The sequence below is a fragment of the Chelonoidis abingdonii genome, chromosome 6 (genome assembly GCF_003597395.2).
Source record: "Chelonoidis abingdonii isolate Lonesome George chromosome 6, CheloAbing_2.0, whole genome shotgun sequence".
NCBI classification, from domain to species: domain Eukaryota; kingdom Metazoa; phylum Chordata; order Testudines; family Testudinidae; genus Chelonoidis; species Chelonoidis abingdonii.
This window is the reverse complement of record NC_133774.1, coordinates 15,581,702-15,598,487: the sequence shown is the minus strand read 5'-3', so window position 1 is coordinate 15,598,487 and position 16,786 is coordinate 15,581,702. Positions and strand designations below refer to the sequence as shown.

The 16,786-nt window shown below is 42.6% G+C and overlaps 1 protein-coding gene across 15 annotated transcripts in view; it reads right to left on the bottom strand.

Moving 5' to 3' along the window:
• Positions 1-620: 620 nt before the first annotated feature.
• The window catches only part of CTIF (cap binding complex dependent translation initiation factor), a 345,954-nt gene continuing 329,788 nt past the window's right edge, over positions 621-16,786 (bottom strand). For 13 of the 15 annotated variants that reach the window (XM_075066845.1, XM_075066849.1, XM_075066854.1 and 10 more), the window contains 2 exons: positions 16,477-16,530; positions 621-8,908 (listed from right to left, as the gene is read on the bottom strand). In XM_075066845.1, the coding sequence (XP_074922946.1) occupies positions 8,693-8,908; positions 16,477-16,530 (270 nt within the window). In that variant the 3' untranslated portion in view covers positions 621-8,692. The remainder of the gene's footprint in view (positions 8,909-16,476; positions 16,531-16,786) is intronic. The other 2 variants (XR_012656063.1, XR_012656062.1) reach the window with 2 other exon arrangements.

Below are 16,786 nucleotides of genomic sequence, written 5' to 3'. Positions count from 1 at the left end.
TTACAGCCAGCTTTGCACAATATTTGAACCATAGAATATCAGGGTTGGAAGGGACCTCAGGAGGTCATCTAGTCTGACCCCCTGCTCAAAGCAGGACCAATCCCCAGATTTTTACCCCAGGCCCCAAAAGGCCCCCTCAAGGATTGAACTCACAATCCTGGGTTTAGCAAGCCAATGCTCAAACCACTGAGCTATCCCTCCCCCCAAACCAGCTATGTTACCAGGGCAGAGTTGGGCCCACGCTGCAAAGTTTGGCTCAGAAATGGAACTTTCCAACAGCTAGGGAATACCTGGATCTTTGATCTAGCAATTAAAGACTTTGAGGCCTGATCCTCAAAGGAGCACCAGGAACTCCCATAAAAGCCAATGGGAGATGTGGATGTTCCATGTAAACAGCCCTTGATTTGGGCCTTCATCTCCATTACGGTTAACTGGCTGCCCTGTAGGGAACCAGCAGTATTAAATAGGCCATGGGTGCCGAATTATTTTGTGTGAGGGGGGCTGTTACTTTTTTGTAGAGCTGAGACATGAAATATGTGAGGAACACAAATACTACAAAAACAAAAACAACCCTCCCTCCCTGCAAAATGTGGCAAAATAAGGAGGCAATGGAAGTTTCTAACATTGATTTCAATATTTATTCTGTGATTAATATCACAATTCACCATAATAGTTGCACTATTTGTCATCCATTTTGATGAAACCATAATATAATAAAAATGATAGTTTCAGCAAGTGAGTTTTTGCATATATTAAAATGCAGACTTTTACATCAGCAACAAAAATGTGCAAACCCCTTTTCTCCCCAAAGTAACAAAACAAAACAAAACAAAACCTTATACTGAGGTATTTAGTCATGCGATCAATTTCAACAGAAGCAGGGGAAAAGAGAACCTAATGGATATCACTTTGGATGCCCCTGCACTGTTTCTTCATGGGGAACGGGATCAGATCAGTAGCAGAGTCAGAAGACTGGGTCTGATCCAATGCCCACTGAAGCCAAATACAGTCTTTGCATTGACTTCAGTGGGCACTGGATGGACTCTCGGGGCCCAAATTTGTTCTCATTGAAGCCAACGGCAAAATTCTAATGCCTCTAATGGGAGAATCCAGCCTTCTAAAACCTGATAATGTGAAATGGTGAGCGCTCTCAATTTTCCATTCTGAGCCCTCTGCATGGCACAGGATTGGGGCCTTAGAGAGGAGTACATGACAGGGCGATAATGGATCAGACATGCAGCACAGCCCGCTGTACCAAACAATAAAGGAAGGAAGAATGAATCCCTCCTTTAAATTTCTAACCAGGCAGGTATTTTTTTTCTTCCATACTTAGTTCCAAGCTCAACAAAATAAACATCTCAGCAGACCACCAAAACTGATACCACATATCGAGAGAGATGGTTAAATGTCAGGCTTTAAACATTTATTACGCAGATGATGTATTTTATAGCATACAGTGGTTCTGGATGTTCTATAAACAAGACTGAATTGCCATGAAGAGTGATCTCCCTTGTCTGAACAGTCTAAGAAAAGCAGAAAATGATGTTTTTCTCCCCTAGTACAAATAGCTAGTCTCTTCCCCCCCAAAAAATATTTTTCCTTTTCTCTTTTTTAAAAAAGTGCCTAGTTTAACAAATCTGATAAATGATTAAATTTTCAAACAATAAATACATTTAAAAAAATCATTGTTAGCATGACTGTGTTCTGAAGGAAACCTCAACTCCCCTTTGCTTTTGACACTGGACTTGGAAAGCTTTAGTGTTATTTCTCCTGGAGATCACAAAAGGATGGGATAATAGCTTAGTGCAAAGAACAAAATTAGTATAAATCCACAGAACGCTTGGAGGGGGAATAAAAATCAAGTTTAAGATTCTGAGACTTCTAAGTGAGAGATGTTTGTAAAAATAAGGCTAAGCTTGTGAACAAAAATAAACCATAGGGCTTCTATCAATTTTCCTTTCACACTCATCCATCACACCAAGAATAGATACAAAGTAGTCTCCTTCAGGGGGAAGGGGAGACTCAAGCATATCACTTACTTCACTGCTCTCCCCTCTTTGTGTTTCACCTTTTATACAAATGATGTCTTCTCCGAACAGTGGTGAAATCCCCCGTGGGAAACCACACAAGTCACTTTGTGGAGAACTAAAACCTTCAATTCGGAACTAATTTCACTAGGAACCAGTCTAATCATATGCCATATAGACTCTGGGCAGATGGCTAACCACTTTGTAGTGGAAGACTCCACAAATCTGTTCTTCATTTGAGCTTCTCCCTCCCCCTTCATCCTCTCAGTAAATTTAGTTACTGTAACACTGAGAAAACGTTCTTTGCCTGTGCAGCTTCATCTCAGGGATTTCCCAACAGTATCACTGCTTTTCTCTACCTAGAGCCACAAACCGCAGGTGAGAAGATATCTTCTCAGGGCACAAGGTGGGACAAATTTAATGACCTATGGATGAAGGGCCAGATCCTGAGCTGGTGTGACCTGAGATAACTTTAGTGATGTTACTCCAACTCACATCAGCTGAAGATCTGACTCGACCTGGGTCTACACGGAGGACTGGAGGGTGGAGGGGGGGATCGATATAAGTTACACAACTTCAGCGACGTGAATAATGTAGCTGAAGTCAGCATACTTAGATCGACTTACTGTGGTGTCTTCACCTTGGTGAGTCGACTGCTGACGCTCCCCTGTCGACTATGCCTGCACCTCTCGCAGTGCTGTAGTACAAGAGTTAATGGGAGAGCGCTGGGGGGTCGATTTATCGTGTCTAGACTAGACGCGATAAATCGATCCCTTCTGGATCAATTGCTGCCCACCAATCCAGTGGGTAGTGTAGACATACCCTAACTGGACTTCCTGCCCCCTCCCTCCACTGATTTAATTTTAAGGGAACAATTTTTGAAATCTACGTTTATTGAGAACACAAAGGTTGAAACTGGCCAAAGCTAATGAAGAAACATAAATGGTAACTCATGTTCCTTCAAAAGGTAACTCAGTGCACACTAAGGCTATGTCTACACTAGAGAGTTTACAGCAGCACAGCTGTCCTGATGCATCTGAGCCGCTGTAAGATCTCTCGTGTAGCCACTCTATGCCCACGAGAGAGAGCTCTCCTGTTGACATAATTAAACTACCCCCAACGAGCAGCAGTAGCTATGTCGGCAGGAGAAGCTGTCCCACCGACAGCACAGTACACTCTACCACTTATGCCAGTGAAACGTATGTCGCTCAGGGGTGTGTTTTTTCATACCTCTGAGTGATAAAAGTTTGCTGACATAAGTGCTAGCGTAGACATGGCCTTAATAATTACAGGCTCTGGTGGCTATAAAGAATAGAAACAACAAACAAACTCACTTGGATTTTTATACTTGACCTTACCATGAATTGGTGAAAATATTAAAAACAGGGATGGTTTTACAGTGTTGATTTATAGACATTTCCAGTGAACCTATAATATTGGATCTAGTTGTATCTTGGCACCACTGCTTCTGCTGGACACTTCCCACCACAGAGCATCTTATAGAATGCATGTTATTTACACCAGTGGTACTGATGATGCTTTCACATTCATATAGTGGACAGTCTCTCACTATTGAGACACCTGGAAACATAAATTGGTGACCACTCTTAGAGGAGAAAAATGCTATTTTGTTCTGTTTCTTTCATTCTTTAGCAATGCTGTTCAGGGATAGCAATGTCATAGGTAAAGTTTATTGTTATCAATGGACTTTCAAAAGATATGATTGATGGTGTGTATAATTCCAGGGGAAAAAATACATTTTCAGTCAACATTTAGATTCATAGGTACCCATGGAACAATCAAAATTTCAAATTACAAAGCAGTTAATGGCAGAATGAACATACTTTGTCAGATACAAATCACGAATCATTGAAAGATGGATTTCACATCACGAGAAGTTCTTAGACACTGTCCAAAAAAGGCTGGGGGAAAATTTCAGGGCTACAGAACAAAGTAACAGGCCAAATCTATTAAACTTGAATATCTGGGTACAGGACTGCAGCTAGGATGCAACCTCTAGTAAAGGAAAACTATGAATAAACCCTCATGGCTGGCGGTGGAGAAGCATTTGAACAGAATTACTGTCATGTGGCTTGGCTTTGCTTCTTGGTGCTCCAAGAAAATTCCCAGTGATTAGGTGAAAATTCAAGTCTTAGAAATGCAATTTCCAATTCTTCTCTGGGTTCCGCTTCTTCCCTTCCTTTGCTACATTCAGAGGTCAATTTTGAAATGTTGCAGACTATACTGGGTGAAAGATAGGAGCCACAGAAGCTGGCATGTATACTGGGAGGGCTGGGAACAGGAGCTGGAGATCGTGGTTATTGGAGGGCTCAATTCGATCATTCACACGTTTCCCTATATGGCCTGTATTTTAGGGGTTGTTTTTCTTTAAAAAAAAACAAAACCCCAAAATAAAACAAAAAATCACTTTTAAATTCTTTGTTCAAGTCTGAAAAAGTAGCAGCAGCATGTGGCTATATTAAGCTGCTTAAATAATTATTCTGATTGGCTGTGAACATTCTAAAGCAATCAAATAATCAACTGTGGATAACCCACATATCACATTACATCAACCTTGAACATTTTTGTTTTCCATCTTTAGCATCGTCTTGAAACGGGGGTGAGTAGAGTTTGAGTTCAGGTTGGTAAATTTTCATGACAATTCTGTGAGGCTGCACTGAATCCAATCTTAAGCAGCTGCTTCTTTCATACGCAAGGGGCAAGGCATCAGAGGGGAAACACCTTAAGGAGGGTTTAGATTCAAAGGCTACAGCCCTGAACCTTATAACACTGTTGGGCTTTGTTGTTCTATAAAGTCCAATCTCTCAAGGATATTCACTATAAAATATTGCTGCCCTTACTGTGACACAGTCTTCTCACAGACAACCTAATGCTGAGGTACTGCAAGTATCAGTCTTCAGAGAGCTAACCCCCTTGTCATCCCTAGACTGTTTCTGGAACTTAGAAATCAGTCTTTCCAGAGAAGTCCAGTGCATTAGGCAAGTTTTTACAGCTGAATCAAGGTCTTCTCTTTCTTTCTTGGACATGGTACTGTTGAGGATTCTGTTTCCTGCTGTTTTCTCTTGCTTTGTATGCACCTTAGAAAAGACCCAAGCAGAGAAGTTTTGAATAACTGTGAACCATGAAACAAATCTTCTCTCCTCTTGTGGTATTTTCTCTGTTGGAAATTTTTGCCCTCAAACTTGGCTTCCTGCAAATAATTTTCCCCCAAGTAACGGAGAAATCTGGTTCTCTCTTATACTGAACATCCAAAAAAGATCTGGATTGAATCTTTGTTCTTGTCAACAAGCAGGCAGAAATTCAATCTACTGGTCTAAGTTGTAGAGTTCAGATCCAGATCTGTATTGCCTCAGGGTGGGTGGGTATTTGTATCTGGGGGTTTGTGTTTGGGTCTCATGTTTAATCAGGAGCTACACTCCAGTTTCATGGCGCCAGAGGTGGGTTGCCGAATCCATACTTCTTACTATCAGGGGAAAGGGAAGAAAACTGAACAACAGGAGAAAAGCGAAGAAAAAATTGGAATATATCATCCTCCCACATTATAAGCACTGATCAGTAGCGCCCTAATCACAAACTGACTTTTGGAAAACAGCTTGTGAGTGTTACAAACACCAAAACAGATTTTCCAAATGAGTTTCTGAGACCTGTTGCAATAATGAAATAACGCAGATATTAATCTCTTAATGGTTAGATTCACCCAACATTGGCAGCTATGCTCAGATCACAGGTGCCTGGAGGGAGGGTTTGTACTGTCTCTTCCTTCTCTAATCTTCCATTATAATAAGTGCTGAACAAATAAAGGGAAATTTCCACCCCCTAATTCTGTTAGACTTCATCAAGTAAGCACTAGAAGTGATGTAGTAAATAAAAGCATCAATAAAGAAGCAACCGCTAAGCCATGACATCATTTCCTGGTCACTGTAAGGGAAGTGAAGTAATGGCCTGCCCATCCCTCTTTATCAATACAAAGTTACTGAAATAAGTAACTTCAAAGCATGTTTCAAATACGGGGCTGGAACAGATCTCCTTTTCCAAAAAAGAAACTGAAGTTAGTCAACAGGATCCATAAATCTGGTTAATGTTACTCACACCCCAAATGGTAAATATTGTGTTTACGTGGATCTCTCATAAATTTCTTGCCTTATATTATACATTAAAGCCCTAGCCCTGCAAGTTGATGAGCACCCACACATCCTCCTGGCATCATTGGGAATTAAAGCCATGTGTCCTATGGGACTGGCCCTTAAGGAAGGGTTTGGTGGGCAGCTTTGCTCTTCTCAAGAATTACAGACTTGCTACAGAACAGATACTTTAAAAATTAAATGTACCATATGCTTGGAAGCTGCGGTTTCTCTGCCAAACTTGCATGTGCTTCAAAACTAATACTTGTTTTACGACTGACACGGCTCCATCTCAGTCTAAAAGCACGTCACACACTTAACAGCTCACCTTCTTCCCTAATCAAGTCAAGTCACTGGCTTCACCTCTCATGCTAGATTGATCTGCCCTAGGGGCATTCTGCAAACACTTCTCAGCATTGCCAACACCACTTCAGCTTCACCGATGTGACCATTGTGTAGAACCCTAGAGTAGACGGAGCACTAGGGTTTTTAAGCACGTATATCACCTAATCCTGCTTAGATCAGGTCTAGAGAACACAGTACTTAAATTGCTGTCAGCAGCCTCTCTATAAAGGGCTCCCAATGTTTCTAACACCAGTGAAACTGCACTAGTGTTAAATATGATGGGACAAGTAGATGTGATGGCTGCTGCCTTTGCCAACACACTGGAGATTGAACTGGGCACCTCCAGAGCTTAAAAAGCATGAGCTGCGACAGCCTGCACTAAAGAATCAAATCTCTCTAGCTGGGGCTGTAACAGATTCATCTCTCTGTGCACTGGGCATGGAGGCTGAGGACCTGTAACACATGCTCACCAGTGAGTTATGTCCTTCCTCGGATCCAAGGAAGCTTATCCTCAGTGTCTGAGGCCCACAGCAGTTTGAATTCCAGACAAGCTTCCACTGCGTGACAGCTGCCATCTTGTCTGACCCACCAGGGATTGAACCAGAGACGGCCAAAGCTAAAAGCATGAGCTGTTACCGTTTCAGCTGAAAGTCCCTAGCTGGGGCTGTAACAGACTCATATCCTCTGTGAATTGGACACAGAATGGGAATTGTAACACATATGCACCAGTGGGTTACGCGGGTAAGGCCAGTGAGGTGTATTGTGGCTTCCTTCTTGTACTACCTCTAACTCCATCTCTAGCCATTCACATTGCTCTCCTCTTTAGTGGAACGAAACAACCCACCCTGACCCTCCTCTATATCAGAGGCTGTATTAGTTACACTGACTAAACAGACTATGCTGACAAATAAAAAAGACAGGGACAGCCACCTTCTGAGTTCCACGTCTATGCAATGCAAACTGAGACACACTGGTTAGGAAAGTTTAGCTAATTAGAAGCCAAACCTGAAAGCTATATTTTCGGCTTTTCTTTTTTCCTTTCCCATGCCATATACTTGTCACCTTCTGTTTACTGGTTTCCAAAGAAGAACTTCAAGTCTTAATTTTTCCCTCACCTTGTCTATTATTAGGACCAAGCATAAGGGACCTGGTTTAAATGTATAATTACAACTGTGACAGTAATTACAATAAAGCACTCTTTAAACAAACAAACAAAGTAAGTTACAAAAAATAAATGGATTATAGTTTAGTGGATGAGGAATACTGCGTCGTTAGTAGCAAACAGCTGCAGAATGCCTGTGTTTCTTAGAGTTACCAGCGCAGAGTGTACATTTTTTCAATTACCTTGATAGGTTACTGGCAAGAAGACTGTGGCTATGATACTTCTAAAGTGGCTTTTGGATTTTTTTTTAACTTCTTCTTCCAATTTAACACCCTCGTGCCAACCATTCAAGCGCTCACATTATAATGTTATTTTCATGTTTCAAAGTTGATAGCAAATGTCCGTTTAAAAAAACCTAATAAAACAACAACAAAGAAAAATGAAAACCCAGTGCAAATAAATAAATCATCTTGTGTGAAATCCTAACCTAGAATCAGGTGTTTCGTGGGGATTTTGCGGAGGGAGGATCGGGGGGAGAATAAAAAGTTGAAGACAAGAGGAGGGGAAAAAAATAATAAAAGCTTCGCTTTGACAAAAGCTGTCAGTTACCGGCGTCTGGTGTGGAACGTGTCTTTCTTTGTCCTCCCAAGACATCTGCTGTGTGTTGTCTCCTGCCAGTTGGCTGGTGCAAGCCAAGAGAATGGCGTGAAAACAATGCTAGCCTGCACTTCCACTTGCTTTTCAAATTCTCCGTGTTCTTTCTAAAGCCAAACAATAACACGGCGGGATGCGCAGCTGCATGAGCAATGATTTAATAAAAGAAACCTGAAACAAAAACTCAGCAGGAAAGAAGGGTGGTGCTCCGCAACGCAGCTGAAAAGAAACATGCTCCCTTGCCCCCCAACCTCATGAACATATTCTTAAGCATGCTGGGGTTTGTCTTCTTAGGTATTTTCTCATAAAGGTTCTTGCTTCTCTCTCCAGTAGCTGATCAATTTGTAGCACAGTTCCTTCCTGTTTCCTTTTAAGGTGCATGTCTTCTTCCTGCTCCCTTCTATCCCCACCGCCCCACGTTCTCAGGCTGTCAGTTTCTGGATTGTCTTGTTGTAGTACTGTGTGATGATGGGCGTCAGGGGGTTCCAGTTGTTGGCATGCAGCTCAATGACCTCGAGGAGGAGGGACCGTGTCAGCATGGACTCCGAGGGGCATAGCATCTTGTCACGTGCTATTGCCAGCAGCTCTGTCATCATCTCAGGCAGCTGGTCCTCCAGCAGCCGGCCTGTGCTTTGCAGCTGTCAAGAGAGAAGGGTTGAAAGCTGCATGTTAAAGTGCAAGTCACCACTCCAGCGTTTATTATTGTTTAGTTTTAAAACTATCCTGGTTGCAACTAAGATGTCAGCTTGGGCTTGTCAAGTAGGGTGGTGGGGGGCTCAAGGGAAATATAAAGCTCAGTTAATCACAGCATTGCTACCAGAATCCCTCACTTTGTGGAGACTCTCCTGGAAAGGTATCCTGCCAGCACCCATGCTTGTAAATTATTAAAGTGCAGAGCTGGATGCAGGCATATGGCACCTCTGAAAAAAGTGATGTTGGCTGCAGAGAAACAATGGCAGAAGAGCCACAGATGGTCTGATGTTTGCTGTCATGTAACAACTTATGGGCTTCTGGAGGCTACACTGAACAGCATTCAATTATAAGGACAAAATATTTACATAATAGGGCTGATTTCCAAAAGCTTAGCCATCCTTTCTGGAGACAAAGTCCTCACCCGCATTTGGCACCTGCAGCTGAGATATGAGTGCAAATCTTGAGATCTTGTACGCTGAATTACCTGGTTATGGGTGCAAATGTGACATAGGTACGGTGTGATAACTGGGCCTACAAACTTATCTTTATTGTGAGCTCAACTGTAAGAAAGTTTAAAAAGTGTCACAATAACCTGTGACAATAAATGTTGATGGGAAAAGATACAAAAAAGAGATACAAAGACTGAATTAGTCCAAATAAAATGGCCCTACTGATATAACTCAAGATCATGCCTAGCAAACAAGAAAAGTGTGCAACCGTAAATTAACGAACCAAAATTGGTGTGTCAGAAATTAGGCCTAATTGGTGGACAAAATAAGGAGGGGGGTAGGCTATTCCAGTCAAGACTCCGCTTTTTGTGTCCACCAAAAGAGACTTCGAGGAGAAAAAGCTGGCTAGTATGACGCTGGCTGACTGAAAGATGGGGAAAGAGCGAGTTTTATCAATATGGCTGCCACCCCCATCGTCTACTGGGATCCACAGGACCTTCTTCATCCTAACCCTGAAAGATGACCTGACCAGACTGGGCCAGAGAGAGGGAGACAGATGCTGACATCGCTACCTCCATCAGCTTCAGATCCCAACCCCACCTGGAATGTGAAACTTTGTCCCCCACACACTGTGTCCTTTTCCTTCCCTACCTTAATCATCCTCTTTCCCCTCTCTCTCCTTTTTCCTTTTGTCTAATAAGAGTCTGGTTTAGATGGCCAAGCTTGCATATTTTGCCACACTGCTATAAGTCTGTGACCAGAAAGGCAACTAAATGCAATGTGAGAAACATCTGATGCTGGTAGAAGTTTTCCAGGTCTCAGAGTGGCTGCTAAGGTGAATATGTGCTCTTCTTGTACTTTTCCAGCAGCAGGGCTGCAGGTGAAAGATGAAGTTTCGATCTTTGTTGTATTTTTCGCTCCTCTTTTTGTGTGTGTTCACCTTGTTTTGTCTTAACAGGAGCAGGATTGTGCTTTAAGAACAGCAACAATAACAGCTCACAAGAACAAAAGCAGGGACAAAATCAGAAAGGCCAAGGCACAAAATGAGTGACACCAACAAGAGACAGAAAAGGCCAAAAGAAGAGGTTCTTTAAATACACTGGGAGCAAAAGAAAAATGAAGGAAAGTGTAGGTCCTCTACCTAGCAAGGAAGGAGAACTAATAAGTGATGCCACCAAAAAGGTGAGGTGATAAATGCCTATTTTCTTGAGCCTTCACTAAAAAGGTTAATGGTAACCAGATACTCAACACAATTAATATTAACACCAAGGAGGAAGGAATATATGCCCAAATAGGGAAAGAACAGGTTAAAGAATATTTAGGTAAATTAGATGTATTCAAGTTGGCAGAGCCTGATGAAATTCATCCAAGGGCCTTAAGGAACTAGCTGAAGCAATCTCAGAACATTAGCAATTATCTTTGAGAACTCAGAGGATAGGCAAGGTCTCAGAGGATAGGAGAAAAACAAACATGGTATCTATCTTTTAAAAGCGGAACAAAGAGGACCCAGGGAATTGTAAACCAGTCAGCCTAACTTTTATACCTGGAAAGATACTGAAATAAATTGTTAAACAATCAATTTGTAAGCACCTAGCGGATAATAGGATTATAAGGAATAGCCAGCATAGATTTGTCAAGATCATGCCAAACCAACCTGATTGTGTTCTTTGATGGGGCTACTGGCCTAATGGAAAGGGTCGGGGGGAGGACACAGCAGATGTGATATATCTTGGTTTTAGTAAGGCCTTTGATCCAGTTCCACATGACATTCTCATACGTTAACTAAGGAAATACAGGGTAGATGTAATTAGGTTGAAATGGGTGCACAACTTGTTGAAAAACTGTACTCAAAGAGGGGTTATCTATGGTTCACTGTCAAATTGGGAACGCAGGGTACATTTAGTGGGGTCCCAGAGGTGTCAGTCCCGGATCTGATAGTATTCAATATTTTCATTAATGACTTGAATAATGGAGTGGAGAGCATGCTTATAAAATCTGTAGATGATACCAAACTGGAAGGGGTTGCAAGCACTTTGAAGGGTAGGATTAGAACACAAAACTACCTTGACAAATTGGAGAATTGTCTGAAATCAGTAGGATGAAATTCAATAGAGACAAGTGCAAAGTAGTTCACTAAGAAAGGAAAAATCAAATGCACAACTACAAAATGGGGAATAATTGGCTAGATGGTAGTACTGCAGAAAAGGGTCTGTGGGCTATAATGGATCACAAATTGAATATTAGATAACAATGTGATGTGAAAAAGGCTAATATCATTCTGGAGTGTAGTAACAGAAATGTTGCATGTAAGACACAGGAGGGAACTATCACGCTGTACTCGGCACTGGTGAGGCCTCACCTGGAGCAATGTGTCCAATTCTGGGCGCAACACTTAGAAAAGATGTGGACAAACTGGAGCGAGTTCAGAGGAGGGCAACAAATGTGATAAAAGGTTTAAAGAAAACCTGACCTACATGGAAAGATTAAAAATATTGGGCATGTTTAGTCTTGAGAGAAGACAACTGAGGGGGTACCTGGAAACATTCTTCAAATACATTAAGGACTGGTAATAAAGAGCAGTGGTTGATCATTCTCCATGAGCACTGGAAGTAGGACAAGAAGTAATAGCCTTAATCTGCAGCAACAGAGATTTAGGTTAGATACTCACTTTCTAACAATAAATTAAGCTCTGAAAGAAGCTTCATCATCACTTCCCGAGGTTCCTTCCAGCCCTACATTTCTATGATTCTCTAATCTTCCTCAAATAACTGTTAGTCTTCCCTCTTCTCAATGTTACTCACTAGGTCCTGTATTGAGGCCATGTATTCCTAAGCCTCCCAATTTTTTTTTTTAACAAAATATACTCCTGAACATTCAGTGGTATATCATGAAGAACTGAACAGTCAGAGTGGGAATTTGAAAGCACTCACTCCAACGGGAGTAGTGCTGAATGCTTTACCAAATCCCACTCAAAAATCAGTCTGACAAAACAAAATGCATGCTGTGATGTGATAGTCTGGGTTTTTAAAAAGCGACAAGGAGTCCTGGGTCACCTTATAGACTAACATATGTATTGGAGCATAAGCTTTTGTGGGTGAATGCCCACTTTGTCAGATGTTTTTAAATGTTCGTTCAGTAATTTTGCTGATTCACAAGTGTCAGTTAAGCCCCAGTCATTAGTGTGAATTTAGGAAAGTTGTACTGAATTGGTAATCTATATAAAACCATGATTGGTGCACTTCCTCTGAGAGTCTCAAATTCCTTTAAAACAATGAATCCTCAAAACATTCTTGTGGGATAGAATACGGCATTGCAGCCATTCAGCAAAGGTGGAAATTGAGGTACAGAAAGGTTGGTGACTAGTTCGAGTTCACACCATAGCCATGGCAAGGCATGGACTAGAATGCATGTATCCAGAATGCCAGACTCTGCTCCAGCCACAGTGCTGCAAATCCTTTTCCTATTATTATCTTATGGCAGCGCCAGCTATTATTAAGGTTGCTCCACACTTTCCATTATTAGACCCTGTTTTCAGTTGTTTATAACGTTGCCAATCTTTAACCATTTGAGCTGAAATTTCCCAAACCAGGTGTCTGCCTCAGCCTGAGTCTTTTTGGAGAATTTCAGCCAAAACAATTCAGCCATTTCCAAGAGAGACACTAGTGAAAAATAAGTTGTTTTGTCCATGTTAAATTCTGGCAACTGTTTCTTTGAAATGCTTTTGTGTCTCCAACTTTGAAGCAGGAACTTGAAATTTGGCAAGGGGGTGGGATGGCCTTTGTGTCAGGGATGTGCCTTTTGTCAGTCTCTTGAAAAACTGCCCAAATTTGGCCAAGTTAAAATCCTTCAAAAAAAAAAATTTGCATTTTGCACATGCTCAGTAGTGACTTGCTAGAGCTTTGAAGCTAAAAACTCTGACCATTCCATCCACACTGAGCATGTTCCTCCATCCGGGGCAGAGAAGAACTTTCCCTGGAACTGCAACTCTCAGATGATGTGGGCCATGCCAGGGCTGGCCCCTAAACTAAGAGCAGGGAGACTGTCTCTCCTGTGCTCTCAGCATTCGCCTCTCCTGCCATCCAGGCAGTGTGGAGGAAGAAACAGCCTTTTTCAATTGGAGAGGGGACAAGAACCATACGGGGTGGGAAGGAGACAGATTTGGAGAAGGATCCTTGGGTGGGGAAGACAACACATGACTGAGACTGAAGGCTCGGGTGCGGTGGGATGAGGGAGAATGGGACAGGAAGCCATGTGGGGAGACTGGAACTGGAAGCTGGGCGGCGGGAGGCAGTTTCATAGATTTTAAGGCAAGAAGGGACCAACAGATCATCTAGTCTGACCTCAAAGGAGATTAGGACTAGCTGGGCAAAGAGACTGGGAACCAGCGTAGTGGGGGGAAAGGGATGGGGAGGAGAGACAAATTTGACAAGAAGCCAGGGTGCAGGGGAGAATGGGACTGTCTGCAAAGAGACTGGGACAAGGAACTGCAGGGGAAAGGGAGGGAAATGGGATGGGACAAGAGCTTGACAAGAAGTCCAGAAAGGGAGACTGGGACTGGTAACCAGTGGAGATGGGGAACACATAGGCTGAATGGCAGGCAGCGGGAGGCTGTCAGGGAAGAGAGACAGATCAGATGAAGAGCTGGAATTCCTAGGACTGGAGCTGTAAGTGACAGGGGGAACAAGCAGAAGAATCTGTGCCCACTACAGCTCATATCCCTTTTGAGCCTGGAATGGAACTCATGATTCTTGATTCTCACCATTTCACTGCTGTCAGAAAATATCTGTGAAACCTACTGGCAGAGTGTTTCACTCTAGCGCTGGTCCACACAGAGGATGACAATCTACTACTGCTATCCGGTATTCCATTAGCTCAAGTGGCAGAGGCCTGTGCGGTGAATCTCGGACAGTCTTTTTGTTCTGTGGGCAGCACCTAGCACAGTGGGGTCCTGGTCCATGACTAGGGTGCCTAGGTGCTACAGAAATACAAATAATATATATGAATAAAGGTTCCAACCATGCTGATGATCCATGTGGGTTTCAATATGACACCACATGATGAAATTTCAATGTTTTCAGTTAATTTTTTTTTAAACCTAGGAAATTACATACAAAAATTCATTAAAAGAACATTAATATTAGAAAGTCAAGCACTCATACGTTAGGAGATGTCAGAATTAAGGTAGTCTATGCAATCTTATTCAGCCCCTTGGTGTTTCTGCCTTATGACCACGAGACAGTCTTTAATTACATGGTCCCATATTATTTTTTCCACAGGACCCCTGTCTCATTCAATGCACAGGAGAGAGATGCTCTGGGGTTGAATCAGGTTTGGGTAGTGAAGGAGGCTGCTATCTGTAGGATCCCTGACTCATTTGTTGCAGAGGTTGGAAGGTGTGTAGTGAATAAGGCAGGGGATTACAGAAGACAACGGAGGGTCTCATGCTTAAGGCAGTTGAATGCTGCTCTGGAGAAGTGGATTTTATCCGAGTCTCTGCCACAAAGACTCCCTATGTGATTCTGAGCAAGTCCTTTAAGCCAAACTTTTCACAAGTGGTCACTAATTATGTATTCTCATTTTCTGGGTGCCTGGCTTGAGACACCGGGGTCTGGCCTGCCCAAGTGCTGAGCACTCAGAGGTGCAACTGACGTCAATGGGAGCTGTGCTTTGAATTTATAAAGGCACAGGCAACCTTAATTTTGGCATACCCTAACTTCTGAATGCTTGACTTTGCTACCTTGCTGTTCTTTTTAACATAGGCTTTTTAAAAGTGTAATATAAAATCTAAAGCAAGAGTCAGTCGGGTAGTGTGGCACTGTGTGCACAGTGATGGGACTCATACTTAGGATTCTGGGCCCCAGACCTGGTTGAGACCGAGCGTGCAGTGTATATACCTAAAGTGATGCCTTATCTTTAGGGCTAATGAGATGCTCCAGATTTCACTGATGACTGCCAATCAGAACACTGCATTGAGGGTGGTGCAGGCCTATCATTAGGACGATCAGCCAGGGGGGAAGCAGAAGCAGCATGTAAGGAAGGAAGAACTATGGGGGATTGAATTGGGGAGGGAAAGGGAAAGAAAATCCTCAATAATTGAAAATAAATCAGGGCAGTTAGAGGAATGTCAGTCTTTGAGTGGAAAGTGTCCTGTGTTATATAGAAGCGTTTTAACATCTCAGATGGGGAACCACGTTCTAGCAAGATTCCACTGTGTGCGGTAGATGGGACCTTAAATTTTGTAACCACATCCAAAGCTTTAGCCTGGTTACTGAGCCCTGGAAAAGTCCTGTTGAGATGAGAGATTGGAATTGCATTGGAAGTGAGACAGGGAACAACTAGGTTATATCTGGGTCCCCTGACCCAATTTGATTTGTGCTGCAAAGAGGAACTCAATACTTCACCCTTGTGGTCATTAAGTGGTTAGGACATTAACTTAACATTTCACTTGTATAACGACCCTTCCAGGAGCTCAGAGCCAGCAGACACTGGGCTGGGCACTTTTTCAGTACTGACTCATGTTGAATTGCCAGTGCTATTTCAGATATTCCCCACCTACTACGGGCCTGCTTTGACTATACATAGCTTGTGATGGGACCACAAGACAAAGCAATAAGGCTGCAGGATGCAGTTTGCTATATTCAAATATAATGAAACAGACACACTCATAATGGTAATACCCTTTTCACAGACAAGGCGTTGTGGGATTTTTGATGATCATGGGTGGTCAGGAGTTTGGTTTCACACCTTGGCCTGAGGTCATTTGTAGCACAAGGCTGTGGGACAGAAACTGTGGCCCCTCTTCAGAACTTCCATTTTGGTTGCAATGTCCCTTAGATAAACAAGTTAAAAAAATAAAGATAAAAAAGAGGACCTGATTCTCCACTGCTTGCCCTCCTGTCACCATTTACCTCTGCACAGACCAAGTGCAAAGTGGGAGGGGGGGGATGCAAACACCACCGTTCTGATTTTACACCCACTTGGAACAGGTGTAAACAATGACACAAGGTGCAAAGCTGTGAAGAATTTGGCTCGGAATATCTGAGGTCCCAACAGCCCCTTCATACCTCCATGGAACAGCAAAGGACAGCGTCTTCTTTCACATCCTGAGATTGCAACAACTGCAAGAGAGAGAGAGAAAAAGAGGCAGCCAGTTATTAAGGCATGCCTTGTTTCTACTGCTTTATAATCCCTCCCCTACAAAACTGCTCCTTCCGTGTTTTGACCTGCGTTCACTTTCCTCACAGCCACAGCAGGGAAAAGAAGAAAGCGGAGGGGAAAAAGGAAAGATGTCTCTGGTGTGAGTTAAGAGAAACAAGACTCGAATGCAGCATTTCCACTGATGAGATCGAGGAAGCAGAGAAGAACATACATAGT